Source organism: Arvicanthis niloticus, chromosome 6 (genome assembly GCF_011762505.2).
Source record: "Arvicanthis niloticus isolate mArvNil1 chromosome 6, mArvNil1.pat.X, whole genome shotgun sequence".
Taxonomy (NCBI): Eukaryota; Metazoa; Chordata; class Mammalia; order Rodentia; family Muridae; genus Arvicanthis; species Arvicanthis niloticus.
The window spans coordinates 107,105,067-107,132,877 of record NC_047663.1 but is presented as its reverse complement, the minus strand read 5'-3'; the positions used below and the strand labels follow the sequence as shown (position 1 = coordinate 107,132,877).

The 27,811-nt window shown below is 48.9% G+C and overlaps 2 protein-coding genes and 1 long non-coding RNA gene across 14 annotated transcripts in view; 2 read left to right on the top strand and 1 right to left on the bottom strand.

Annotated features, from left to right (window-relative positions):
- Positions 1-4,202, top strand: part of Notch1 (notch receptor 1) — a 45,951-nt gene extending 41,749 nt beyond the window's left edge. Inside the window, exon 34 of the mRNA XM_034505412.2 lies at positions 1,122-4,202. Within this exon, the coding sequence (XP_034361303.1) occupies positions 1,122-2,567 (1,446 nt within the window). The 3' untranslated portion in view covers positions 2,568-4,202. The remainder of the gene's footprint in view (positions 1-1,121) is intronic.
- LOC117710518 (uncharacterized) lies at positions 2,762-16,646 on the bottom strand. Of its 2 annotated transcripts, none has more exons than XR_013111540.1 (3): positions 10,836-16,646; positions 8,241-8,490; positions 2,762-4,418 (listed from the first exon to the last, which is right to left on the bottom strand). It is a non-coding gene; the product is annotated as an uncharacterized LOC117710518 (long non-coding RNA). The 2 variants fall into 2 exon arrangements; XR_013111539.1 differs by having other exon boundaries at positions 16,317-16,646.
- Positions 16,647-16,762: 116 nt separating this feature from the next.
- Sec16a (SEC16 homolog A, endoplasmic reticulum export factor) overlaps positions 16,763-27,811 on the top strand; it is a 37,994-nt gene continuing 26,945 nt past the window's right edge. For 2 of the 11 annotated variants that reach the window (XM_076937632.1, XM_076937629.1), the window contains exons 1-4: positions 17,278-17,436; positions 20,687-23,245; positions 23,942-24,367; positions 26,525-26,661. In XM_076937632.1, the coding sequence (XP_076793747.1) occupies positions 20,756-23,245; positions 23,942-24,367; positions 26,525-26,661 (3,053 nt within the window). In that variant the 5' untranslated portion in view covers positions 17,278-17,436; positions 20,687-20,755. Of the gene's footprint in view, positions 16,902-17,277; positions 17,437-17,724; positions 17,874-17,911; positions 18,078-20,686; positions 24,368-26,524; positions 26,662-27,811 lie in introns of those variants that run through there. The other 9 variants (XM_034505414.2, XM_034505413.2, XM_076937627.1 and 6 more) reach the window with 8 other exon arrangements.

Below are 27,811 nucleotides of genomic sequence, written 5' to 3'. Positions count from 1 at the left end.
TTCTAACTCTTCCTAAGGGTAGGGCCTGGGATAATAGATGAAATAACCCACACTCTTGCTAGAGATGAGATGAGGCAGCAGCAGCTGTCCTATGTCCCTGTTACTTGAGCCTTGCCTTCTGTTCCCTTCTGTCCCTGGTGGGTGTGGTGACCCTCGGGGTTCAGGATTGGCCAAGGGGCAAGGATGGGGTGGCCATGTCTCTTAAGGCCAACAAGGCCCCTGGCCTGGCCCACTGCTACCATCCTCCCTCCTTTGGGATAAGGAAACCCTGCTGAGCGGGACTGTATCGCTCCACCTTGCCGCCCAGTGTCTCTATTTGTGCAGGGCTAGTTGCTTCTTCGGGACTATGCTTAGTTGCTCGGAAGTACAGAGTTTGTGCCCGTACCAGCTTCACTGCAGGCTGGGAAATGTAGCAGGAGTCTGGCGCCAGGAGTTGCTGTTGGACACAGGTTCTCCACAGTCCAGGGTGGGCCAGTGGTTATAAAGAGAATCGGAGCCTGGTAGACAGTCTGTAGGCTCCTAGGCCCTTCACAGTCCTCACAGAGAGGTGTCTGACTATGTCTGCTGGGCAGAGCAGACCTGGAAGAAGCTGAGATTCCTTAGCCACTGGTGACTCTTTGGACAGAAAGTACCTTCCCCATGTCCATGCCTTAAAGGTTCCCGAGTCCCAGGATTGCCGTATTTTGTACCTGCATTTTGGGGAGGACAGTAAAGGGCACAGAGTTCATTAGGTTTTTGGCAGTCTGAATGCACACAGGGGAACAAGCCCTGTGGATTTATCCCACAGACCTTCTCTGGGGTGTGAGGTGATAAATCTAGGTTCTCTTAAAAAAGGACTCAGGACCAGCCAGGTGTGCTTCCTAGTACCAGGAAGCTGAGGCAGGATGATACCAAGTTCCTGGCCACTTTGGGTAACATAGGGAGGCCCCACTATAGACCCTCTTCTCCCCAAGCCTGGTAGTCTAGGATGTTTGGGTCTAGCTGGGCCTCTCCCGCTATGAGAAGAGGAAGAGGAAGCACTGCTTCCCTAGCCTCTCCTCCCAGGCCATCCATCATAGATGACTCAGCAAGTTCTACACCAGGTGCAGCTCCCTCATGTGCCTCCTGTCCATGTCCTACAGGAGGAGACTCCCCTGTTCCTGGCCGCCCGTGAGGGCAGCTATGAGACTGCCAAAGTGTTGCTGGACCACTTTGCCAACCGGGACATCACGGATCACATGGACCGATTGCCGCGGGACATTGCACAGGAGCGTATGCACCACGATATTGTGCGGCTTTTGGATGAGTACAACCTGGTGCGCAGCCCACAGCTGCACGGCACCGCCCTGGGCGGCACGCCCACTCTGTCTCCCACACTCTGCTCGCCCAATGGCTACCTGGGCAACCTCAAGTCTGCCACACAGGGCAAGAAGGCCCGCAAGCCCAGCACCAAAGGGCTGGCTTGTGGTAGCAAGGACGCTAAGGACCTCAAGGCACGGAGGAAGAAGTCCCAGGATGGCAAGGGCTGCCTGTTGGACAGTTCGAGCATGCTGTCACCCGTGGACTCCCTGGAGTCACCCCATGGCTACTTGTCAGATGTGGCCTCACCACCTCTCCTCCCCTCCCCATTCCAGCAGTCTCCATCCATGCCTCTCAGCCACCTGCCTGGTATGCCTGACACCCACCTGGGCATCAGCCACTTGAATGTGGCAGCCAAGCCGGAGATGGCAGCACTGGCTGGAGGCAGCCGGTTGGCCTTTGAGCCACCCCCACCACGCCTCTCCCACCTGCCCGTAGCCTCCAGTGCCAGCACAGTGCTGAGTACCAATGGCACAGGGGCGATGAATTTCACTGTGGGTGCACCTGCAACCTTGAATGGCCAGTGTGAGTGGCTTCCCCGGCTCCAGAATGGCATGGTGCCCAGCCAGTACAACCCACTACGGCCGGGCGTGACGCCAGGCACGCTGAGCTCACAGGCGGCTGGCCTCCAGCATGGCATGATGGGCCCACTACACAGCAGCCTCTCCACCAATACCTTGTCCCCGATTATCTACCAGGGCCTGCCCAACACACGGCTGACTACACAGCCCCACCTGGTGCAGCCCCAGCAGGTGCAGCCACAGAACTTACAAATCCAGCCTCAGAACCTGCAGCCGCCAGCACAGCCACACCTCAGTGTGAGCTCAGCAGCCAATGGGCACCTGGGAAGGAGCTTCCTGAGTGGGGAGCCCAGCCAGGCGGATGTACAGCCACTGGGCCCCAGCAGTCTGCCTGTGCACACTATTCTTCCCCAGGAAAGCCAGGCCCTGCCCACATCACTGCCATCCTCCATGGTCCCACCCATGACCACTACCCAGTTCCTGACCCCTCCTTCCCAGCACAGCTACTCATCCTCACCTGTGGACAACACCCCCAGCCACCAGCTGCAGGTGCCAGAGCACCCCTTCCTCACTCCATCCCCTGAGTCTCCTGACCAGTGGTCCAGCTCCTCCCCGCATTCCAACATCTCTGATTGGTCCGAGGGCATCTCCAGCCCGCCCACCAGCATGCCCTCCCAGATCACCCACATTCCAGAGGCATTTAAGTAAACAGACATGTGGGATGCAGGACCCCAGCTTCCGTTCCCAAGCCCTGTTGGAAGCCCTTTCCAGTGCTCCAGGATGCTGGGGCGACCAAAGGAGCCTTTTAAAAAATGTTTTTATACAAAATAAGAGGACAAGAATTTCCATTTTTTTTTTTTTTAGTATTTATTTATGTACTTTTATTTTCCACAGAAACACTGCCTTTTTATTTATATGTATTGTTTTCTATGGCACTAGGGAAAAACATATCTGTTCCAAGAAAATAAACTAGTTCTCAGAGCCTTGATTTTCCTGGTCAGGGTGAAGTTCCCTGTGTGTCTGTAAAATATGAACAAGGATTCATGATTTGTAAATGCTGTTTATTTATTGATTGCTTCTTTCCAAAAATCGAAAAAAAAAAAAGGAAAAAAAAAAAAACCGACAGGAGAAGGGAAGCTGGAAACTGCCATGGCCAAAACCCCTTCACCCCACCCCCCCAGATGCCTGCTACCCCGCACAGTGTCACCTGGGATTTGCAGATGTGTTTAGAAACAGGCCAAGACTTTGAACCTTGGGTACATACATGGATTAGTTTTGTATCTAAAACAGGAAACAAGTCAAATGATGTGGTTTGTACATTTTCTGTAACCACCAGTGTGGGCTTAAAGAAGTGTCCTCGGCATGTGCAGAGTACTACCCTGTACCAATCATGAATCTGCAGGCTCCAGTGTTCTGCAGTAGAGTTTGTGGGCCTTAGAAGTACTTCTTCCTTGCCCTGCCCTGCCCTGCCTCACTGTCCCCTTCCTGAGCAAGTAAGCCATGCAGGGTGTGGTGCCTCCTGGAGAAAGATACTGCCTGGCCTGTTCTGTGCATCACTCCTTGAACAGCATCATCCAGATTCAACTGAGGATGGACTGTCCTGCCTGGGCCTGGCCTCCTAACGCCTGACTGCCAAAGGGCGCCAATGTGCATTGTGAACTCGCTACAGTAGCCTGCATTGAGACCTCAAGAAAATATAAGCTGTGTGGCCTCTGATCCCCCAACTGGCCTGGGTTTGAGTGTGCTAGAATGTGGGTGGAGCCTGCTTCTGGTCCACCCCTCCTGGTTCAGGGTGGTGCTCACAGCAGATTCTTGGAGTATCAAGTATACGCTTGTGGTAGAATAAGTATCTGTAAATACATGTTTAAAGATGGATTTTGTTTAAAAAATCTAAAGGAACAAGTCTGTCCTGTGTCAAGCTGATGAGGAACGTAAGATCATGGCTCAGCTCAGTGTGATGGCCTCATGACCTGCAGCTGCCGAACCAGTAGCTCCTAAGAGCACAACCCAGGATGGCCCATCTGCTGTCCACCAAACCCTTTCCCAGCCACTGTGTGCTGGAGGCTTTTGAGGGCAGCTGTTCACCTCCTCAGGGCAGCTCTTCCTGGCCTTTTGGGGGGCAATGTCTGTGCCATGCCTAATAGATACGACCAGACACATCCTAAGATGTTGATTCTTACCTTGTTTTATAAAATAAAGTGTAGTTTACAGAAAAAAAAGAAACTTAAAAAAAAATTATCTACATGCAAAACTGTAGGTAATGAAAATGATGTATTTTTTCATCTTTTTTGGTAACTAATTTGCAATAAAAACGATGCTGATGGTTGTCCACATTTTGCTACACTTGGAGTATGGTTTGGTTCACTTTCTGGGGAGTGTGGCAGAGAAAGGCCACCCAGCACTGAAACCACCAAATCCAAACAGTAACAGAGAAGTTGCTCGTGGGGGTACACCATTCTCAGAAGCTGTACAGCACAGGGCATCAAGGTGGGAAGACAGTGTCCAGAAGAGTTGATGCAGTCCTCTTAGGGGGATGTGGATATGGTGTCAGCTCCATTCCTGTGAGCAGCAGAGGAGTCAAGGCACTGTAACGTCATAGATGACTATCCTCTGAGCCCAATAACCTCCAACCTCTTCAAGTTCAGCCATGCTTTCTTGCAAAAGGTCATCCCAGCTGTGCTTGTTGACAGTTTACATTCCCCCTTAAAGGGTTGGGAAGGTCATGGGACTCGACCCTTGAGTGATGATCCAGTCACTCCATGATATGGAGTTGTACTCCACGATATTGCATGTTGTATGCAATCCTGCCCTAATTGTCCATAACCTCAGGGAGGGACTAGTGGAGAGACTCTCAATCTATATGGCTGTGGGGGAAAGCCTTATCCCTACTGGGTAAATGTTGTATTAATATTTATTTAATAAATCCTGACGGCAGGTTGGTACCTGACTCAATGTTTTATGTTCCTGAATGAAAGACACACACAGTCTTTATATTTTAGTATGTCTTATTCAGCACAATAGCTGGGCAGTTGCCTAGCCTCCATGTTGCTAAGATCTACCTCCTGCCGATAATTCCCTGTTATTACTTACTAATTCTATGTTTGATCTTGGCTGCTGTGGCCCCAGGTCCTTCACAGGGCAGCCGTGCCTCTCTGTCCTGCACTCTTCTCCATCATGTCCTCTCTCCTCTCCCCATATTCTCCCAGCATGGAGGATCTCCCCCTTCTCACTTCTCTCTTCTCCCCCGTCCCCGAGTCCCAAGCCCAGGAATCCTAAAATCCCACCTCTGTCTGTCCTCCTCATGTATTGGCTGTTAGCATCTTTATTTCCCAATCAGAACCCACTGGGGACATGTAGACCTTCTTGTGCAGTTTTGGGGGAATATAATTAACATTGGTAATACAAACAGCTACAGGCAGGGTTCCAGTGTGGGCTTCCTTGACTCAGTAAGCAACCCTTCACCTGTGTTCTCGTCAGCCCAGCAAATCCATTGGTGTCCCAGTCAACTTGGATAGAACTGTGCCTAGGACCTTAGGAGGAGGGCTAAGTAGTGTGTCTCCCTGGGAAGGAATTTTAGCAGCACTCATCTAGCCAGAGAGACCAGCAAGCAGGCAGAAGGGAAGGTGGGGAGGGTGTCCTGGGGCAACCACCTTTGTCCAAAGGGAAGCAAAGGAAACTGGAGAAACAACAGACCAGGGTACCATGTGACAGGGCAGGTGAATCTGGAAAGTTCTATGATTTTTTTTTTTTTTTTTTATGGTTTTTCGAGACAGGGTTTCTCTGTATAGCCCTGGCTGTCCTGGAGCTCACTCTGTAGACCAGGCTGGCCTCGAACTCAGAAATCCACCTGCCTCTGCCTCCCAAGTGCTGGGATTAAAGGCGTGTGCCACCACGCCCGGCGAAAGTTCTATGATTTAAGATTAAGTGTTACAAAGGCATCTTAGCCCTGAGAAGAAATCATCATAGCACAGGTGTGGATCTCCCTCTGGCTGCCTGAGCCTCTCCACTTGGCCCATACCTCTGGGCACAGCAGGAGTCTCTATCCAAAGTGACAATGGGGAATGTGATGGCCTCTCTGAGTCTGGCATCTGAGGACAAGTGTGAATCCAACAAGTTCAGATGTCCTGCCCCAGCCCAGTGTTGCACATTGTGTGTGATAGCAGAGGGAGCCCAAGGTCCCAGAAGGAGTGCTCACACACAGGATTGTGATAACCTGTCTCATTCTTGCCCTCAAGGGAAATGTCTGAGCCTGAATTCTGCCCAGAGAACTAACACCCCTAAAATTCCATCTGGAATGGAAATGACAGCGTGGAAAGGGCTTAGCAGGCCCACATGCCTGGGTGCTCTCCAGAGCATCATCCACAATGGCACTTGCAGCCCAGTGTCCACAACTTCAATGGCTGGACCATTGGGAACACATGTGAATTGGGTTTGGGCTAAAAAAAAACATTACATTTGCAGACCAAAGCAAGGGCCTACCCGTGTGGGCAAATCTCCAGTGAGAGACCAGAGTACAAAAGGTCAGGGAAGAGGGGATCCCTGCCTACTGTGGCAGAACATGAATCCTCTCCCACTTTCAGACTCCCACTGAAAGACTGCCTGTTCTTCTTGGGTCCCCAGAACTTGGGCCATTAATGCACTGGGTCTCCAGCTTGCCAGGTATATCTCTGGGGACTTGCCAACCCCACAACCTCTCTCTGTATATATCATCTCTGTTTATAGCCTAATAAACATTCAATGGAGTATTTTTCAGCCATTAAAAGGAACAAAGCTCTGAGACCTACTAACACGCGGGTGAGCTGTTAGGAGGGCGTAGGGCTCAGTGAAAGATGCCTCACAAGCGGCCACATGATGTTATCTTTATGAAATGTTCTCAGTAATTAAAGCCACAAAGCCAGAGAACAGAGTGGCCATTCCTGGGTCTGGGGAAATGGGTATGACTGATGATGCCTACATGTTTTACTTTGCATGGCTAGTCCAGCACTGTGCACATCTAAGGCAGAAGGCTGCATGGCACTCTGAAGGCCCAGACCTGCCAGTGCTAGGATTCCACAATCTGTGAGTCTACTAAAACTAGAAAAGAAATCCAAGCAAAACAGGAACTCTCAGTAATTTGTCCCCATGGACACAACGACAAGTTCTCTTTTATTTTGTGAAAAGATCTTGCTGGGTATTCCAGGTTGGCCTCAAATCCTCCTGCCTCAGTCTCCCAAGTGTTGGAATTCCAGGTGTGTACCACCATGTCCAGTTAAACATGGTACTCTTAAGGAGCATCTATCTGCCCCTAAAGTCACTGGAAATAAATAAAAAACATAAAACAATATTTTTAAAGGGCTAAAGATGGAGCCTAGCAGTAGGGGGTTTGTTTACTATATGCAAGGCTCTGGATTCCGTCTCCAGGACCAAATAAAGTAATCAATAAACTGGCTAGGGAGATAATCTTTGATAAATTGCTTGCTGTATAAACCTGAGCACCTCGTTTTGAGCCATGTAAAAAGCTGGGTGTGATCACATGCTGTAATCCCAGCATCAGTGAGGTGGGGAGGTAGAGGCAAGTGGATTCCTAATTAGCCTTGCCTAGTCAGTGAGTCCCAGGTCCCAATGAGAGGTCCAGTCTCCGAAACTAAAAACAAAAAGAGTGAGTACTGGGGAGAAGGCTCAGATAGTAAAAATTACTGCAGTAGCACAAAGACCTGAGTTTGGAATCTCCAGCATCCACATAAAAGCCTGGCATGACAACACACCTGTAACCCTGTGCTGGGGTGGAGAGGGAGACAAGGTCCTGGAGCACCACTGGCCTAGCCAATGATCAGTCAAGCACTAGGTCCAGTGAGAGAGACCCTGCCTCAAAAAACAGGGTGGAGTCAGGCACTGTGGCACATGTTTAACCCCAGCATTCAGCTAACAGTTTCTGTCTCAAAAACAAACTAAAAAACCAAGATGGAGAATAAGGAGACAATAAGGATGACACCTTCTGGCTTCCACATGCATATATAGACACATGCACACTCACATTTGCATACACACACACACACACACACACACACACACAATTTAAGGATTAAATTGGGCACTCAGCAGCTAGATAGCCTAGAGAGAAAAGAGAGTCTTACAGCCTCAGCCTTCCTTTATTAGGGGGAATACAGGACAGTGGGCCCTGCTGTCTCTCAGTAGAAATATTCCAGGACCAAGCAGAGATATGAAGATGAGCTCTGTGACACGTGCGCACACACAAACACATACACACACACACACACACACACACACACACACACAGAGAGAGAGAGAGAGAGAGAGAGAGAGAGAGAGAGAGAGAGAGAGAGAGAGACCTATATACAGACATGAAAGCAGAGGCAACTGAGTGGTCTTGGAGCAACCTACCCTGTGGCACCGGGTCGCAAACCTCAGCCTCCAGGACAATGAAATTCCTGTGAAATCCAACTGGTACAGGGCTGTTTACACAGCAACCTGGATAAATTGATCCAGTCTCAGACTGAGGTCACCTCTTAGATGCCAAAATCTCTCAGGGACACAGGCCAGTTGAGTCCTCTAGGTTCTGTCTTTTTCCCAGTATGAAACATCACCTGTGCTGATTTGTTGTATGTCAACTTGATACACAAAGTGGAGTTATCTGAAAGGAGGGAACCATAATTGAGAAAATGCCTCTGAAAGATCTGGCTGTAAAACATTTTCTTAATTAGTGATTGATGGGGGAGGGCCCAGACTATTGTGGGTGGTGCCATCCCTGGGCTTATGGTCCTGGGCTCTATAAGAAAGTAGGCTGAACAAGCCATGGGAAACAAGCTAATAAGCAGCACCCGTCCATGGCCTCTGTCTGTATCTAGCTCCTGCCTCCCTGTTTGAGTTCCTGTCCTGACTTCCTTCAGTGATGACAACAGTGTTGTCAAAGTGTAAGCCTAATAACCCCTTTCCCCTCCAACTTGTATTTTGGTCAATGGTGTTTCTTCATAGCAATAAAAACATTAACTAAGACAACACCCCTCCCCAGGGGTCTGTCATCTTGTACTATTTTTTTTTTCAATTTAGAAGAGTTATTCTGTATATATTACTAGAGGGCAGTGATTTGGGCAGTAGGTAGAATAAGCAGGGGCACACTATGTCCTCTGGCTGGATGGACCTTGTGATCCTTCTGTCTCAGCCTCCTGTGTTCTAGGATTGCAGGTATGCCCCCACTAGACTTGACTTAAGTCCTACTTTTCAACATTCAAAGTATGTAAGTAGTGGTAAATCCAGCACTCAAGAGGCTGAGGCAGGAGGACTGCCACAAGCTCAAGGCCAGCCTGAGTTATATAGCTAGACTCTGTTTCAAAACTAACAAACCAGATATAAATAACCCAAGAACAGCCTGGTGATGGTGTTGCATGCCCTTAATCCCAACACTCATGAGGCAAAGGGAGACAAATCTCTGAGTTCCAGGCCAGCCTGGTCTACAGAATAAGTTTCAGGACAGCCAGGGCTACAAGAAGAAACCCTGTCTCAAAAAACTGAAACCAAACCATATAAAAACAAAAATAAACCCAAGAACTAGTCCTCTCCCTCTCCCAAGTGTCCTTCATTCTGCTGCCTGTGTAATTCAGTATGTGGGGCTCCCATCCTTTTGAGAGACAAGGGCTTCCTTAGACTCTTGGGGTCACTCAGAGAAGCTCATACCAACAAAGTATATGACTGAAGCCACATAGGTCATTCAAAATACTTATAACCCTTCAAAAAAAATACAGAGGAACAGGTGAATTTATTTCAGTGCTACATCTTGGTTTACCCAATGAAGTCACGGTTACCACTTAGCCAGCAGTCAACATAACTGAAGCACGAAAAAAGACAGAGTTGACATTCTCTGTATTATTCTTTGTATTTATTTGTGTATGTATATGTGAACTAACACATGACATACAAGGGGAGGTCAGAGGACAACTGGTGAGAACCAATTCTCTCCCTCTACCTTGTGGGCTCTAGGGACTGAACTTGGGTTGTCCTCCATGACAACAAGCACCCTTACCCACTGAGCCATCTCACCTGCATTATGATTATCTGCACTGTGGATGAAACCCAGGCTTGGAGAGGCCATACTGAAGGTGTTCAGAGGCCACACATGGCTCAAAATGTCATTCCAGACAGGAAGGTCTAGACTTAAGAACCTTTGCCACCAGCACAGAAAAACCACCCCTGGAGCCTGATGTAGTGTTAGGAGCACTTGGGAGGTAAAGACAGGAGATTCAGGAGTTCAAAGCCAGACCCTGTCTATAAAGAAGTAAAGAAATAAGTAAAGAAGGTGAGGGGAGAGACTGCCATGCTGGTGTTTTGTTTCTTGTCAGAGGAGGCACCAAATGTGGCTCTGCATTGTTCTGTCCGGTACAAAGAGGGACTCAAGTGTCGCGGCCCAGGCAAAATGTTGAGGCCCGGGCCGACCTACATTTGGGCGGCCACCGTATCCCAGCCCAAGCTGCTGCTCCGGTCTGCGGGTTGGGGTTCAGCAAGAGCGAGGGTGAGGGCAGACTCAAAGAATGGAGACCAGACAGGGTGTGATTCAATCCCGTTTATTCTTCAGTCTCTCTTCCTCTAAGTGTCTCCTGTCTGATTTCAAGTAATCTGTTACTTTCTCTGTCTGCCTCTAGCCTTTTATATGTCTCACTTCTAACCCACGCCTCTAAGTTACACCTTTAATCATGCCCTTAGGTCTTGTCTCTAACTCTGATCTCTATACTTCTAAATCATACTCTTAAATCACACACCTTTAATCTCACAGACCTTTAATCTCACGCACCTTTAATCTCAAGGTATCTAAACCAAGATTATCGGAGTGTGCTCAGCTGTTGTAGGCTATTGTAATCCAAGTCTCATGTCAGGGTATATGGCTCAAGATGGCTGCAAAGATGATAGCCACTTTCTGCTAAAAGTCGGCCCCCAACACTCAAGGGTATCAGTGCCACAATCCCAGCCAAAGCAGCAGGGCTATACCTGCAATCAAAAGTGATGGGGTGCTGCTGTCCTCTTGATGCTCCAAGAACCATCCAGCCACGAGTCTTGCCTTGTCCTGAAAGTCTTGCCATCAGGGAAGCTCCATGGTGGATGATTTGTACTGTGTCACTCCAGACCCTACACTGTGGAGTTGTGGTGACCCAGGTCAACCCTCAGCTGCACACGAGGGCCTCTGGAGGCGAGGATTGTGGTCCAGGTAAATGTCCTAGCAGAGGTCCTTGGCATCACACAATGTACAGTGCCTCTTGGCAGGGTCCCAAAAAATGGCCAGTGGCCTTGAGAAACGTGAGATTAGGAGTTAGGGAATGGGGTTCTTTTACTACAGTATCCTCAAGCCTGGACGAGCTATGTGTATTGTAGATTCCAAAAGAGGGTGTGTGAAGCTTCTCCAGAGAATCCCTTTGTTTTGAAGACCAAGGGCAGGGTTGCTGCTCCTGACACCTTCACTTTAAAGATGGGGTGGTTCTACCCTAACTCCTAACCACCTTCATGGTTGGTGTTCTCACGTACTTCCTGGCAGCTGCAGGATAGAAGGTCCCTAGAATGCTCTCCTGTGTGAGGGGCGACCTCCAAGGTCTGTGTGGATGCTTTTAGCCATCTATATAGAACTCACTCTGGAGCATGGTAAGGACCCAGAAACAGCATGGTTGTTGTTATCACAGTGGATTTTAAGAGCATTCCTTAGCAGTCAAGGCCAGCATACATAGTCACTGGTCACCATCATCTTATGGAGAGATGGTGTCTTAGGGTTTTTACTGCTGTGAACAGACACCATGACCAAGGCAACTCTTGTTTGTTTGTTTTTTGTTTTGTTGTTTTGTTTTGTTTTATTTTTTTGAGACAGGGTTTCTCTGTGTAGTCCTGGCTGTCCTGGAACTCACTCTGTAGACCAGGCTGGCCTCGAACTCAGAAATCCGCCTGCCTCTGCCTCCCAAGTGCTGGGATTAAAGGTGTGCACCACCACCGCCCGGCCCAAGGCAACTCTTATAAAGACAACATTTAACTGGGGATGGCTTATAGGTTCAGAGGTTCAGTCCATTATCATTAAGGCTGGAGCATGGCAGCATCCAGGCAGGCTTGGTGCAGGAGGGGCTGAGAGTTCTACATCTTCATCTTCAGCTAGGCCAAGTGTGTTAAAGCCCACACCCACAGTGACACACCCACTCCAACAAGGCCATACCTCCTAATAATGCCACTCCCTGGGCCGAGCATATAGAAACCATCACAGATGGTGACACCAGGTTCCCAGTGACCAAGAATGTGTGCTGCAGAGCTCATATGTGCACACACCACCTACGGTGCTCCACAAAGTGCAGGCTTCAGTGCTCTCACACAACTTTGACCTCATGGCTTATTTTTAGATTCCACTGCATATGAGATCCATTTTCTATATGCAGAGGACTCTCATGAGAAACAGAATACAGTGTTATACGTACAGTCTTATTTACTCCCCATCAACCCAATCCTCTTAATCTGGAAAAGGGAAGGGGAGAAAAAAGGTCCCTGACCTTGGCCTCAGCAGGTCAGGTGGAAGGGATGACACATAACAAGGTCCTTTCCTCTATCTCAACAGCAATGCCACTGGTTCCCACAAGGTTGAGGATTGTGTCTCTGACCTCAGAGCTTGGAGATCCATTGTCTTCTGTGACTCCAAAGTGCATCTAAGCAGCAGCTGCCTATCTTCAGCAAGCCCACCACCTCCAGGGAGTCCAGAAGTAAAGACTTCCCACAGCGAGGGCTGCTTTGTGGGGCATCTGCAGGGTGTGCAACACCTGCGGCTAACTAAAGTGAGGCAGGATCTGGAAGGAGCCCTCAATGGCTGGGTAATTTGTAGGTGGCTCTCTGCCTCCCTCTGCTGACAGCATTCCACCAGTGTGCCTATGGCCAGCAAGAGGTCCTCCAGATGGCATGTGTGTCCACCCCAAGACATTATTCATGTTGCATACAAGGAAACTGAATGAAACAGTTCCTTCAAGTTTATTCACTAGATCCAGAGCCACGTGACTTCCAGATCTACACAAGAGGTCATCTCCCTATTAAGAATGTAAGGGACCCATCTAGCTATGCTGCCCACAAGCACTTCAAAAGTAGAAACAAGTGCTCAGGGAGAAAAAGGAGTTTGGCAGGGCGCTTTCCCAGGATCCCTGGACACAGCCAGTTTGGCACATGGTACCCTTTGCACACTGGGGTTTCTCCTGGACTTCTCAAGGCCATTGTTCTTTCCCTGCCCAGACTCCTCAGGAGTCCACCGATACAATGCGAATTACCACCCATGTTTCAGACTCATGCCTTGCTGCTATGCTGGTGCTGTCAGAAGCAGTTGCAGCCAGAAAACGCAATCTCTGCCCAAGGGCTTCATTATGGTGGGCTCTACATTTGCCCCAGAAATGCCACTTGCCTGAGATGCCCAAGGCTAACTCGAGCAGGCCAAATTGAGCTGAAAAGTCCCGAGGACCTCCCTTATCTCCAAATATATTATAGCAAATATCCTTTGGCAGGCCTACAGACCCATAACCAAGGATCCCTTCCTTTTCGATACAGAAGCTCTATCCAGACTGTCCCAAAGAGCTCCTGCCCCTGCTTTGACAAGTGCCTTACACGAGCTCCACATTGGGAGCTTTCTAGTGTCTACACCCTCTCCAGGACAGAAGGGTGGCCTAATTCCCAACTGAGCCTCTGTCCAAATTCCAGCCAGCTGTGCCTGGAGTACAGCAGGGGTTCCGCACCATCTTTGTATGTGTGCTGGGAAAGAGGTTTCCTACTTTTCCTAGGGCCCCAGCACAGCTGAGACCTTCCTGCTCTGTCTGTGTCCCTAGGTTAGTGTGATGTCAACATCTACCTTGTGTTATTACCTGCTCATCGCCCTATAGGGTGGCTCTGTGATCTAAAAATGTCCTCAGAGACACACAATAAGCCGAGTCTAGTGCAGGACTCTGGAGACATGAAAGTGAGGCCATAGGCTAGGCAGCTGACAACAGTGCAGTTACCACGTACCAAACCTGGGAGGGGCCAGGGAGTGGCCTACTGTGAATTCTGTGCCCTTGTTACCCCTGACAGTTCCAGAAGTCTTCAGGAAAGTCTAGGACAAGTTGTGATTACTGTGTCTTTTCACAGGTGAGGAAATGCAGGTGCCTGGTACCCTTGACATTCTAGCTTCTGGATCTTACAGCACAGCTGGACTAAACACCTGCCCAGCAAATCACAGGTGAGGAAAGACAAGTGTCTGTTGCCCTTGAATCCCTGGCTTCTGGATCTTACAGCACAGCTGGACTAAACACCTGCCCAGAGAATTGCTTGAGGCATTTTATCCATGTTCTAGTAGCCAGGGACACCCAAAGCTATGTCCACTCCTATGGGGAGGAAGGACTGCAAGCCCCATTCTCAGCAGCCCAGGATAGGAACAAAGTGCCAGGGCTTCTTTAGCTGGCACCTTCGGCCCACAGGTCAGCCCTCACTCATATCCACAGTGAGCACCCAGCAGGCCTAAGACATTATAGGTAGAAGGCAGGGCTATCGAGGTGCAACTGCCTGGTATGGAGCTCCACCGGCAAACTAGCCTTGTACTACAGGCATGTGAAAAAGTGAAACTGGCCTGAGGCGCCTTTCCTGCTGCCTACCATTGCTCTCAGGGGTTTGGCCTTAAGCTTCAATAAAGGCTCTCCACTCACTTGGCCACATGGGAGCCAGCCTGGGTGGCACACTGGTGTATACTATAGGACCTGAAAACAAGTGACATCCAACTCTACACGTCAGCTGCCTCTGCTTCCCACCCTCCTCAGCCCATCACCTCCTTATCCTTTGGGAAGCCCTCCCTCCCCCATCAGCTTTCTCCACCCCTGTGGCCCTAACATGCTTGTGGCCGGGACCAGTCAGGGAGCCCTGGCTCCTAGAAGCTGACCCTTTCTTCTCTTCAGATGCTGTGTCCATGCTGAGGGTCTGTCAAGGGCCGAGCACAGTGCCACAAACAGAGCAGGCACAAACCAGCAAGAACTCCTGAGGTTGAAACGACACCTGGCAGGTGTGAGGGACAGAGGCTTGAGGCCAAGAGATACTTTCTCTTCACCAACACTGCTACCTCTTCCTTAAGCAGTCTTCAGAGGCCTGCCCCTAGCTTCTTGGTGTCAGAAAGACACCATGTGGCTTCCTGACTCAAGGAGGCTACAAGCCCTAGAGTAGGGATGTCAAGTACACAGCATTTAGGCTGGCACTGTCCGGAAGGAATGCACTGCCAGCTACATGTGGAATTTCATACTTCCTAGTTACATTAAAGAAAAAACACCATGTTTAATAAGAAGTTTTATTCAATCCAACATACTCAGAATACTCAACATTCAATAAACACTCACTAGTGAGTCACTGTGAATTCTTTCCTATCTGGTGTGATTTATGTTCAGGCCAGCTCCATGTGAAGCAGCTCTATGTAACCGCCCAGGGGCCACCACACCAGACAGTGCAGTGACTGGGAGAGGCTGACTGGGTAGAGCTACAAAGAATACATGGTTACCAAGTGCTGGTCACAGTGTCAGAAAACACAGGGAGTTCTGACATGGCCTTCATGCATGGAAGTCCTCTGTGCTCTGTAGTGCAGCCTAGGTTGTAACAGCTTTGTATCAGATGCTGACTACATAGGACTCCAGGGGGCTGACGATGCTGTGCCCAACTTCCAAATAAATGGAGTCCCCAGGCAAAGAGGAAGGGGCAGAACCAGGAATACCCATAGTAATGGTGAGGGCACCCATAAACACAGGAGTCACCATATGCCCTGCCTGCCTCAGGCAGTCCCAGTTTGTGCTCGTTGCCTGTGCATGTGCATTAAAGTACCCCATTCCAGTCCTCAAACTACCCAGTGCCTCTCCCAATGCCCAGAGAGGTTTCAGCCAACAGAGCAGGGCACAGTGAGCCTAAAACTGGAGTGTCTGTCACTCAGAGACCAAGTTAGCTTGGCTGCATGATGCCAGCCAGTCTACAGGCAATGAGTCTTGTCCCTACCCTAGGACAGAGTCAGAGATAGGAGCCAGGATAGACAGCCATCCCTCTAACATCTCTACCCTTGGGGCCTGAGAGTGGAGACCTTGCATTTATTTATTTATTTATTTATTTATTTTATTTTTGAGACAAGGCCTTTCTACTATGTAGCTTTAGCCATCTTAGGGTTGGGGTTGCTGCCTCTCTTTAAGAACTTAAAGCTGAGTCCACCTGGCCCTCTAAAGACAAATGTGTACTCATAAACATAAAAAAGAGAACAAATGTTAGCTTTACAGAGTAACCCATAGTGCCACGTCAGACGAGATGAAGCTGGCCCTCAGCTCTCCCAGCTCTCTTGAGTGGCTGAGCGCTGGCCAGCTCCACCACACTCCCTCCTTCCCTGCCTCTGGGCTCACCACTGACCAGGGGGCTTCGCAGGGGCACCACCTTCATGTTCTCTGGAGTACAGTGAGAGAGCCAGGCCTGGTCACTCACCTTTTCTGGAGCGTCTCTGCTCCGACAAACTTGCTGACATCCCTAGTCTAAGAAGTCCAGCGCTCCGCCTTGAGCTTTAGGCCGAGCCCTGCCGGGAGGAGTCGTAAGGAAGGTTAAAGGACCTGGCCTCCAGGCTCTGGGTCCTCCCCTCTAGCAACGGTTGGAGGGGGTAGAGGAGTGGGGGTGTGTGAGCGCTCCTGCTAGCACCAGGAAAGGCATCTGCTTTAGCCGCGCGAATTGCACCCAGAAAGCCGTAACCAAGCAACGGATGCAGATCCGCGCACGCGCGTGTCTAGCCTGCAGAAGACGATTGCCTAGCCACTCGAGCAGGGTGGCGCACGCGTAGTCGCCCCGCCGGCATCCAGGAGACTCCAACGGAAAAATGGGGAGGGGGCAGGCGGCAGAGCCCGCTGGGGCTCTGGACTCAGCGAAACTGCTGACTTCGGTTTTTCAAGACTGTTTCTCCCTGGGGATCTGAATTGAAGAATCCTTTCTGGTCAAATCCTAGAGTTTGAGGCCTGCAAGACAGAACTGGCGTAACCAGGGCGACGTGAGGAGGCAGGGCCCGCGCTCCTGGCTCAGCAAGTGGGTGAGGGCGGGGCCACGGGTTGGAGCTGTAAAGGATTGACGTAAGAGGGGCGGGGCCTATGGGTGGGACGAAGCGATGAGGCGGTGAAAGACTGGAGAAGAACGAAGGGCGGAGTCAAAAGGGGCACGGTGAAAGGCTCTTAAAGGGAAAGTGGGGAGGGGTCGCTCCTGGGAGGCGGGACAAAAGGATGAAAGCGGTGAAAAAAAATGGACGGGAGAGGGGGCGGAGCCAAAGGGGGCGTGACATGATTGATGCGCTGAAGACGTACGGAGCGCGGCCGAGAGGTCCGGGCAGTGGGGGCGGGGCAATGGGTGAGGCAGCGAAAGACTGGACGAAGCTAGAGGAGGGGCGATTAGGGGGCGGGGCTCGCGCTGACGTCTCCGTCGGACACGTCGGCGGCGGCACCTGGAGCCGGATGTGCCAAGATGGCTGCGTCTGCTGCTGAGTACGCGCTAGTTCCTCCTACTGCCGCCGCCGTCACCGGCTGCGTTTCAGTTTGCGGCGCCTGAGAAGCCAACCGCAGCTGAGCGGGTGAGGGCTGAGTGTATGAAGCACGGTGGAGGCCCAAGGGCAGGCGAGGCTGCGGAGGCTAGGCAGGCTCAGTGAGCATCGGGCCTACCCCGGAGTGGCGAGCGCATTTAAAGAGACACCGCCAGGCCTGGGGAGAACGACAGTACCGGGCCGCCTGGTGCTGAGACACCGGACAGGTTACAGACCGTGTCGCCTTGGTGGGTTGTCGAGGGGCTTGTGATTCCCAGGCCTGACGAGAGGCAGATGCATGGTCTGGGCTGTGGGAACTGGTCGGCCTCTGGGAAAGGTGTGTTAGCATGGCCAGACTGTGACGCCTCAGAGGAAACCTGCAACTTATTTAAAACGAAGGAAGGTGCGGGAGATTGCCAAGCTTGACTGTTGCTGGGTTCTGAAGATATTTGATTCTCATTGGCTCGAAGACTTCCTCAGCAGAGCTGGTGATCATGGGACACATTTTCCTTTAAAACAGGGAGTAGCAGCATTTATTTGTAATCTCTTGGCCGGCACAGCAGGATGTCGCAAGGGAGGTCGTGGTTTGTTTTTTACCAAGGTGTAGAAAAAATGTCGGCGTGGCCTTGGAGTATCCTGTAGAAAACTCTGGCTGTTGTGCTTACACCGGTTTTTAAGTGGCATGTAGAACGGTCGGTCGTGTACTGTTTGTTTTGTTTTTTGTTTTTTGTTTTTCAAGACAGAGTTTCTCTGTATAGCCTTGGCTGTCCTGGAACTCACTCGGTAGACCAGGCTGGCCTCGAACTCAGAAATCCGCCTGCCTCTGCCTCGCAAGTGCTGGGATTAAAGGCGTGCGCCACCACTGCCCGGCGGTCGGTCGTGTACTGAAGGAGAGATTTCCTTTCAAATGTGTTGACTAGAGGCGTTTTCCAACCTAAATTTGGCAGTAAGAAACAGCAAACTCACAAATTACAGTTTCTGCGGGTCCTTTTGCAAGTTGCAGCACAATGCAGCCTCATTACACTTTGTGTCCATATACCTTTCAGGGTTTAAGTGATCATGTCTTGCAGATGAGATAAGAGACAAAGTAGAGATTGTTTCTTCTTGTGTTTCATTATTCCTGAATGAATCTCCAAATTGACCTTGGAATTTTATAAGCAATTATAAATGCCCTCGTTTCCTGTGTGTCTTCCTCACATAGTGTATAGCTCTTTCTCTTCTGCAAATATCTTCTTCAACATTTAAAGGGTTCTGGTTCAGATTGTGACTTAGAAGAGAGGTGTTTATCTTGTTTATCTGATAGAGTATCACAGGCAGTCATCATAGGGGACATTGTTGGTGGAGTGGAGCTCACTAATGTTTTGGGGTGCCCCTGTGCTTTACAGTTTACAGCTGTTAAGTCTGGCAGTGAACGAATCGGGATGTTTTAAATATCTCAGTCACACAGAGTCATACTTAAAATGTCTTGTGTAAGCATGTATGTAGCTATGAGGCAGTTGAGCTACAGAGCTGGGTTTATGAATCTGAGAGATTGGTAGGTCTATGTGAAACAGGTTCTTTTTTGAAAAGTAGATAACTTGCTAAACATAACTTGCCATTTATAATCCTGAGATAAGTGATAGGCAGTTCATTATCTTTCTGTTGGTAAGTAAAGAAGATTAAAAAAATAATATTCAAGTTGCAAGATTGTTCCACCTGAAACAGGCGGAAAAGCTGTCAGCATAGGAACTGTGGGTTTCCTTTGTAGGTGGCAGTGTTAGCTCATAAAATAACTCTTAATTCGTTAAAGTTGAGAAAATAATTTCAAACAAATAGTTGAGTATAAATTTAGGCCATTTAGATTCTGGGAGGCAGCATTAGGGATTGGACCCTTGAAAGAAATAATGAATTTGGAAGACACTTGAGTGGGGGTTGGGGGAGGTCATATTCTCTCATTCTGTGAATGTAGAAACTAGTTGCAGAAAGTTGCCCTTAGGTGTTCAATGGATACCCAACCTATTGACACTTGCTGCATTAGCCCTGTATTGTGTATTGTATTTTAGTTTAGTTTTTGCTTGGTTTATTTTTCATTGTTTAATGTGCTTGAAATTGTTGTGATGAAGGACAGCCTCAGCTGCCTTTTATGCTTGCTAGCCAGGTTTCAGGAAGAACATGGAACTCTGTGTGTCCAGGTCAGGTCCCGAGCCATGTTATTGTGTCTATGGTGGCTCTGCAGCTGGTCAGATAAATAGGGGTAGCAATTCTCCTTCTACTTTTGGTTCTTGTAAAGCAGCAATGTTCTTTATTATGTAAAATGACAAGCTAGAGCCTAATGAACTCCTGGCGTTGCTTCTAATTGAAATTCCATTGTAGTCCATAGTCAGGTGCTAGTCAGTTGATAGGGTCCTCTGTTGACATAGGAAGGAGTATATGTGGGCAATAATGGAACTGAGGTAATAGATGAATAAAACTAACATTTAGATAGGGATTAAAGGCCTTTTGTAAACTGCTTTACTTAAAATACATATATCAGTGGTTTGTATTTTAATCTGAGTATCAAAAAGATATCCAAGAACAAGGTGTACATCTGTGAATTAAACTGTCTTTGCTTTATTTTTCTGTGGATTAGCTAAACAAATTTCTTCTTGAGGGTGGTGCCAGGAAGAAGGACTGACACAAAGAAAGGGGCTATTAAGGTGTCACACTTGAATTGTGTCTTACAAAAAAAAAAAAAAAAACACCTGGTGTGAATCTTGTTCTAGCTCACACCACCTTCTCTCTCTCTCTTTTTTCCCCCCTGAGGTTTGTTGAGATCTGCCTGTTGGAAATGTGAGACCAGTAAAAGTGCTATAAATTTCCTTGGGATTTTTAGTAGCTGCTTTGTTACAACTTCAGTGGTCAGAGGCAACTTTGTTTCACTGTTCTCAGAGGACAACCCTAAACATTTTTCTTGGTGGGGGTAAATGCATTTAGTAACTTTATAACTGTGTTTTAGGAAGTATAAATAAACTCTTCTAGACTTAACATTACAAAAAGCACAATTATGTAGTTTCTTAATAGTGGAGTTGGCTTTTTCTAGATATGGTAGTGGTGGCTTAAAGAAGTGTCAAGGACTAAGGCACATCTGGTAGTCAGCCTGTCAGACTGGCAATATGGTTGTTTCTTGTACCTGACAGTGTGAGGTGGGGATGTAGAGAGGTGGAATCTTTGGTTTTAAATGATTTAAAAATCACATTTAGTCTTTTTATTTTCATAGTTTTATTGATTGTAGCCAGGACTGTGCGTCTATAACCTTATGTTCCTCTTCTGTTTTCTTTTTTAGCACAAATTAAAGAATAGCTCTTCTCTGCCTCCTTTATAAGCAGCGTCTCCTCGGGTGAAAGACTCCAACATGCAGCCACCACCTCAGGCAGTCCCGTCTGGTGTGGCTGGACCACCCCCAGCTGGGAATCCTCGGAGCATGTTCTGGGCCAACAGCCCTTATAGGAAGCCAGTCAGTAATAATGCACCAGTGGCTCCCATAACACGCCCATTGCAGCCAGTAACGGATCCGTTTGCTTTTAATAGACAGACTCTTCAAAACACACCAGTGGGCAGTTCATCCAAAAGCAGCCTGCCCAATTTGCCTGGCCCAGCCCTCTCTGTTTTTTCTCAGTGGCCTGGTTTGCCTGTGCCTCCCACAAATGCTGGGGACAGCTCCACAGGACTTCATGAGCCTCTGTCAGGAACTCTGTCACAGCCTAGAGCAGATACCAGTCTCTTTCCTCCTGCATCTACCCCTTCTTCACTGCCTGGGCTGGAGGTGAACAGGAGTGCTGAGGTTGATTCCAGCTCAGGACCTGAAGTCCAGATGCTGCCACATCCCCCTCACTACATTCCAGGAGTGGGTCCTAAACAGCCTCATGGGGGCCACCTGAATGACAGTGGGTCTGGGCCTGACCGTCCCATGAATAGGCATGCCCCACATGATGGTGCTGTGGCCCACGCAGCATCTCCTTTCCTCCCTCAGCCACAGATGCCAGGTCAGTGGGGGCCTGTACAAGGAGGCCCTCAACCCCCCTATCAGCATCACTCACCCTGCCTGGAGGAACCTGTTCAGAACATAGGGCCCCAGGCTGCCAGCTTGCCCCATTTTCCCTCTTCATCTAGTCTACACCAGGGGCCTGGCCATGAGTCCCATGTCCCACAAACATTTCCTCCAGCATCCTTGGCCAGTGGTGAAGGGAATGAGGTAGTCCACCAGCAGAGTAAAAATCACCCATTGGGTAGCTTCCCCCCAAAACACACTTTTGAGCAGAATTCCAGAGTTGGGAATATGTGGGCAAGCCCAGAGTTTAAGCAGAATCCAGGAGTGAATAAAGAGCATCTGTCAGACCCTGCCCATGTGAATCCCTTCACTCAGGGAAACAGCCCTGAAAACCAGGCACACCATCCCCCAGTGGCTGCAACTAACCATGCCCTGCAAGAAGCAGCCTCTGGAGCTCTCTCAATGTTTTTTCAAGGGGAGGAGACAGAGAACGAGGAAAACCTCTCATCTGAAAAAGCAGGCCTTGATGACAGATTGGACTTGGATATCGTCTCTTCTACCTCCAGACTGGGCCATCCAGCAGCACCTGGAGCTGGTGGTGTCTACCAGGCCTTTCTCAGAGGCCCTAGCAGCGAGCCTGCTCAGGAAGGAGATGTGCAACCTTATTGTTCTCAGTCTGTGGGCATCCGTCTTGACAAACAGACCACTATGACCCCTGCTAATGATACATGGGGTGATATTCCGGGCGCTGGGACCCACTGTGCTAGTGGACCACAGTGTGAGAATGTTGAGAACTTAGAATTTGTTCAGAATCAAGAAGTTTTGCCACGTGAGACCCTGAATGTGGATCCCTTTTCCCTGAGTGATCAGTTCCGATATGGGCCCCTTCCTGGGCCAGCTGCCTCCAGGCCTGTTACTGTGGGCCTCACCAGAGGTGGGGGGCTAAATCTTGAGGCCCCTGACGTACCACTGCACCCTACACGACCTGACAGTGTGTCATCCTGCTACAGCAGCCATAGCCACAGAAGTCCTCCTGAGTCAACCAGACCCCAAGAATTGGTGGGCACATTCATTCAGCAAGAAGTTGGAAAACTTGAAGATGATACTTCAGGGAGTTTTTTTAAGCAAATTGATTCTTCTCCTGTTGGAGGTGAAACGGACGAAGTGACTGGGAGCCAAAATTACTGCAGCAGCCTGCCCCAGCCTTCAACCCCAAGCCCTCCAAAACCGACAGGAGTCTTCCAAACAAGTGCAAATAGTTCTTTTGAGCCAGTAAAATCCCACTTGGTTGGAGTGAAACCAATTGAAGCAGATCGTGCCAACATGGTGGTTGAAGTGAGAGGGACCCAGAACTGCCAGAAGAAGCGCAGAGCAACTGTTGTACCACCTGATACCACCCCAGGAAACCTGGAACAGCCACCAGACAACATGGAGACTCTGTGTGCACCTCAGACCTGCCCTTTGCCTCTGAGCACCACCGGAGAGGCTGGACAACTGGTTTCACACACAGCAGGGCCACCCTTGGATACTGTTCGTCCAGTGCCTGATAAGAGGCCCTCAGCCAGGGCCCAGGGGCCTGTGAAGTGTGAGAGCCCAGCAACAACTCTGTGGGCACAAAATGAGCTGCCAGATTTTGGTGGCAATGTCCTTCTAGCTCCTGCTGCCCCTGCACTTTATGTTCCTGTAAAACCAAAACCTTCAGAGGTTGTTCGTCAACCAGAAAAGGGAATGTCTGGACAGCAGTCGTGGAAACCAGGGTCTGTGCCACCTTTGCAGAACCAAGACCCTCCTGGTGCTTCTGAGAACCTTGAGAACCCTCCCAAGGTAGGAGAAGAGGAGGCCCTTCCATTGCAGGCAAGTTCTGGTTATGCGAGTTTGCTGTCTTCGCCACCCACTGAATCTTTGCACAATCAACCTGTCCTGATTGCTCAACCTGATCAAAGCTATAATTTGGCTCAGCCCATTAATTTTTCTGTATCCTTACTGAATCCTAATGAGAAGAATCAGTCCTGGGGAGATGCTGTGGTGGGGGAGAAATCCGTAATGAGCAGCAACCAGGCTTTCAGTCGTGATTCTGAAGAACATGCCGCTTTGTCTGGAATTCCAACCAGTGCTGCCACTGGCTCACCTTTGCCTAGCAGTATCACCCAGAATTGTGCCCCTCGAAGTTCTGGGTCTGCTGAAATGATTGCTAGCCAGCCTGATAGTTGGTTGGTTCAACAGCTGTCCCCTCAGATTCCTCAAAGTCAGCATCCTAATGCAGAAAAGGGTCCTTCTGAGTTTGTTAATAGCCCTGCTGGAAATACAAGTGTGATGCTAGTTCCACCTGCAAACAGTACTTTAGTACCTAATAGTAATAAGGCAAATCACTCTAGTAACCAGGAAGAAGCTGTTGGCGCTCTAGACTTCACATTAAATAGAACTTTGGAAAATCCTGTGAGAATGTATAGCCCATCTCATTCAGATGGCCCATCTTCTCAGCAGCCTCTTGCCAATCATCCCAGACAATCTGGGCCTGGGATACATAACCAGGATCATTTCTACCAGCAGGTAACAAAAGATGCTCAGGACCAGGATAGCCTAGAAAGAGCCCAGCCAGAGCTGGTGCCTCCTCTGCCACAGAATTCTCCCCAACAAGTGCCCAGAGCAGCGTGTCCAGAGCCTTCAAGTTCAGAAAGCCCACCCACACAAGGACAGTCTGAACGCTTGGCCCAGCCACCAGCAAGTCCAGCTCCAGTCAGCACAGGCCAACAGCTGCTGCCTCCGCTACTGCAGCCCTCCAGTGCATCAGTTACATCTACGAGCTCCAGCCAGGCAGCTGTGCGGTCAGAGCAGCCGTGGCTACACCCACCACCTCCCAATACTTTTGGCCCAGCACCTCAGGACTTGGCATCCTACTACTATTATAGACCCCTGTATGATGCCTACCAGTCTCAGTACCCATCAGATCCTGGGACAGCCTCCCTATACTACCAGGTAAGAGCACTGACATTTAACCATATTTCTTTCCTCACTTCACCCCCTTTTTTCTCTTCTTAATGCTATTTCAGGAATGACCTTTCTTCAGACCCATGTGCCACCCCCCACCCCCCAAAAAAATCTTCCCTGTCCACCAACAAAGCTCTTCTTTCAGAGGGACCTGTAGCATGGTGTATCGCTTGTATTACTGGTGCGGTTTTTGTGTAATCTGACATCTGACTGACAAAGAGTGCAGTGCTTCCCAGAGCATTCGTGGCCTTGCTGCAGTTACAGTGCTGGGCTGACTGCTTAGGGAGGAGCTTAGTAGGTAGGTTGTGTGTGCTGTTGTTTGTTTGTGCTTTCAGACAGGTGTCACTGTGTGGGCCAAGTTAGTTGTGAACTTAAAATCCTTCTGTCTCAGCCCTTAACATGTTTTACCATGCCACACTTTTGTGAATGTGGTGGTTTTGGTTTTGACAGGCCTCATTTAGCCCTGGCTAGCCCCATATGTAGCTAAGGATAACCTGAAGTCTTAAAATCCTGCCTCCACATCCTGAGTGGTGGAATTACCAGTATGTGTCAACATATCCAGCTCTTTTATATATTTTAAAACATTTATTTATTATGCATGTGTATGTGTTCATGTATTGGCATGTGGGCACACATGTCACATTACACACAAGGTCAGAAGATAACCTTTAGGAGTTAGTTTTCTCCTTCTACCATGTGGTTGCCAGGGATTAAACTCCAGCCAGCCATTTTGCTGGCACCTTTCATCTGGTTTTAATAACAAAAACAACTTATGAAACTAATGACAGGAATAACTCTAGGAATCTTCTGTGTCCTTCCTTGAGAATAAAGTTTTGAGGAAAAAGGTTAGATTATCCATGTGCAGTAATGAAAGGAGGTGAGGGAGATAAACCTCTCAAGTACATAGCAGTGATCCTGCAGAGTGGGAGGCATTCTGAGTTCCTTCCTGCCTCTTTCTGGTGTGGTGCAAACTCATCACTGCTGTTTAGGTTCCACTTAATCCTGCAGTAGTTCGAAGTGGACATGCTTGATCACTGTTAGCTTTTCCTTACCTCTGGCCCAGAGTCATCATTACTTAAGTTAGGTGGATTGTGTTACTGAAAGGTGAAAGACCAAGTCCTCCAGTATTTGGGGCTAGGTGGTGTTGAATTCTTGTGCGGCCTGAGAACAGTTGGCACTGGTGCTATACAGGAAGATGTGTTAGAAGGAACCTTAGAGACAGGGTTGTAGGTATAAATGTGTGAGCAGTTGCATATCTTCCCTAAAGACTAGTAAATTCTAGATTTTAGAAGGAGGAGCCATAGCTATTATTTCTGTATGAGGCATTTCCGATTTGTGGTCTGATCTTGGGCTGTAGGGTGGGTGGAGCCACAGATGATGGGCTGCAGACTCCTTTGGAATCCCAAGCCTCACAGCTCTTCTGTGAGTGTGCATCCATGCCTCAATTGCCCTGGTCCTCAGTGGTCAGAAGAACCATTTTTCATGATTTCATGAAAACCTGTCAGCTGATGGCAAAGCTGAGGCCTTTGCCTGTATCACTTCACTTCTTTTTAGATCTCCACATGTCCTACAGAGCCTTTTTTTTCCAGAGATAGGGCAGAGGCCATAGTTTTGTTACGGTGGGCTGAAATCCTCATTAGAATAAGATATAATTTTTTTTTTTTTTAAAGCCAGGTATGGTGGTTCGTGCCTGTAATTCTAAGACTGGGGAGGCTGATAAAGGTAGATTCTACAAGTTTGAGGCCACTGTGAGCTTTGGAGTGAGTTTTAGGCCAGCTGAGGCTAAGTATGAGACTGCTGCAAAAACAACAACAACAAAAAAAAACCAAAACAAGACATCTCCCTAAATTTGAAAACAACGAGCAATGCAATCTTTCGTTGTGAGGCTTTTAAAACCAGTAGTTTTACGATTTACTTACATGGATCCCTGGTCTTGTGGCTTTACTGAGGTGCCCTGGAGGGCCTTAGAGAGATTCTGCTGGCTGCCCGTTGATGTGGACTATACTTTAGGCTTTGTTTCTATGACAGAATCCTACCCATGATTCTGCTCTTGGACAGTAGGCATCTGCAGCACCTAGAGCTAGTCCTGTCACTCAATGTCTGCTCTTCATGGAGTCTAACAATACCCCAAACTTTTTTCCACAGGATATGTATGGCCTGTATGAGCCTCGTTACAGACCCTATGACAGCTCAGCATCTGCTTATGCTGAGAACCACCGCTATTCTGAGCCTGAGCGGCCCAGCTCCCGTGCAAGTCACTATTCTGACCAGCTCACTCCCAGGTGGGATCTGCGTCCCATGCAGCTGCTTTACTCTCATACTCAGTTGTATGTATTGTTGGCTGTGATGGTAACTTAGTGATGATAATAATTCTTTATCTCTAGAGAATCCTACAAACCCATATTGTCTGCATGAACAAAGCAGAACTAAGTGTATTGCCACATATAGTCATAGCAGAGTTGTCACTTAGCATTTGTCCCCAATCCTTAGCCAGGCCAGACTCTGTGTGAGGCCATAAAGAAGTGGCCTCTATGCTAATAGATGGATGGCTGTTCCTGTCTAGGCACACCCACTCCGCTGCTGGCAGTGTGCTTGTGGGTGATTAGGGCCCTCCGACTGCTGCAGATGCTTGATCACAGAGACAGCGTAATCCACAGATCCATCAAATGATCGCTAACACAGAAACCAAAAGCTGTGTTCTGTGCCTGGCTCTGCCCACTTTGGTGAAAGTTCCCCTCCCCACAGCCTGTATATCTCCTATACTGGCTATCCACAACCCTGGCATTGTGCCCTCTGAGTAAGTCTGTAAGCCAGGTCAAAGTTCGTCTCATTCTCAGTTGCCCAGAGCCTACTTTTCATCTCGTGTCCACCCTAGGCCATTGACTACATTGTGAAAAATAGTGGGGTGTCAGCCTTGGTCAGTGTCCTTTGATACCTCAGTTCCTGCAGTGTCTTGCTTAGTCAAGCCCAGTAGTCAAGGAAAGCTCATGGTAGCTGACTTTGCTATAAGGATGTATTCTTTTGCTTAGAAACTCCCAGCTGCTAAGGTTATATGTGCACTTGCTTTCAGAGTTTTCTCTAGGTTCTTGGAGGTATTTGGTAACTTGTCTGAAGACACACTGCTTTGCATGTGAGCCTTTGTCCATTTAGCTAGCCCTAATGTACCTTGCTCCAGATACACACTGAACAATGTACAGGCATCCATAGCTAATCATTCTGAGTCTTTATGAAACAGCAGTACTGAGGCTTGGGTGAGTTCTGAAGTACGTGCCGGCTAGATATGAGGCTCTGGATTTGATCCCTAATACATACACTTCAAGCACATGCACACACGTGTGTTTGAGGGACAGAGACAGACATATACTTAATTGTGAGAAAATTTGGGGGATCTTAGATGGGAAGTAGCGTTTGGATTCATACAGCTGAGCTTTC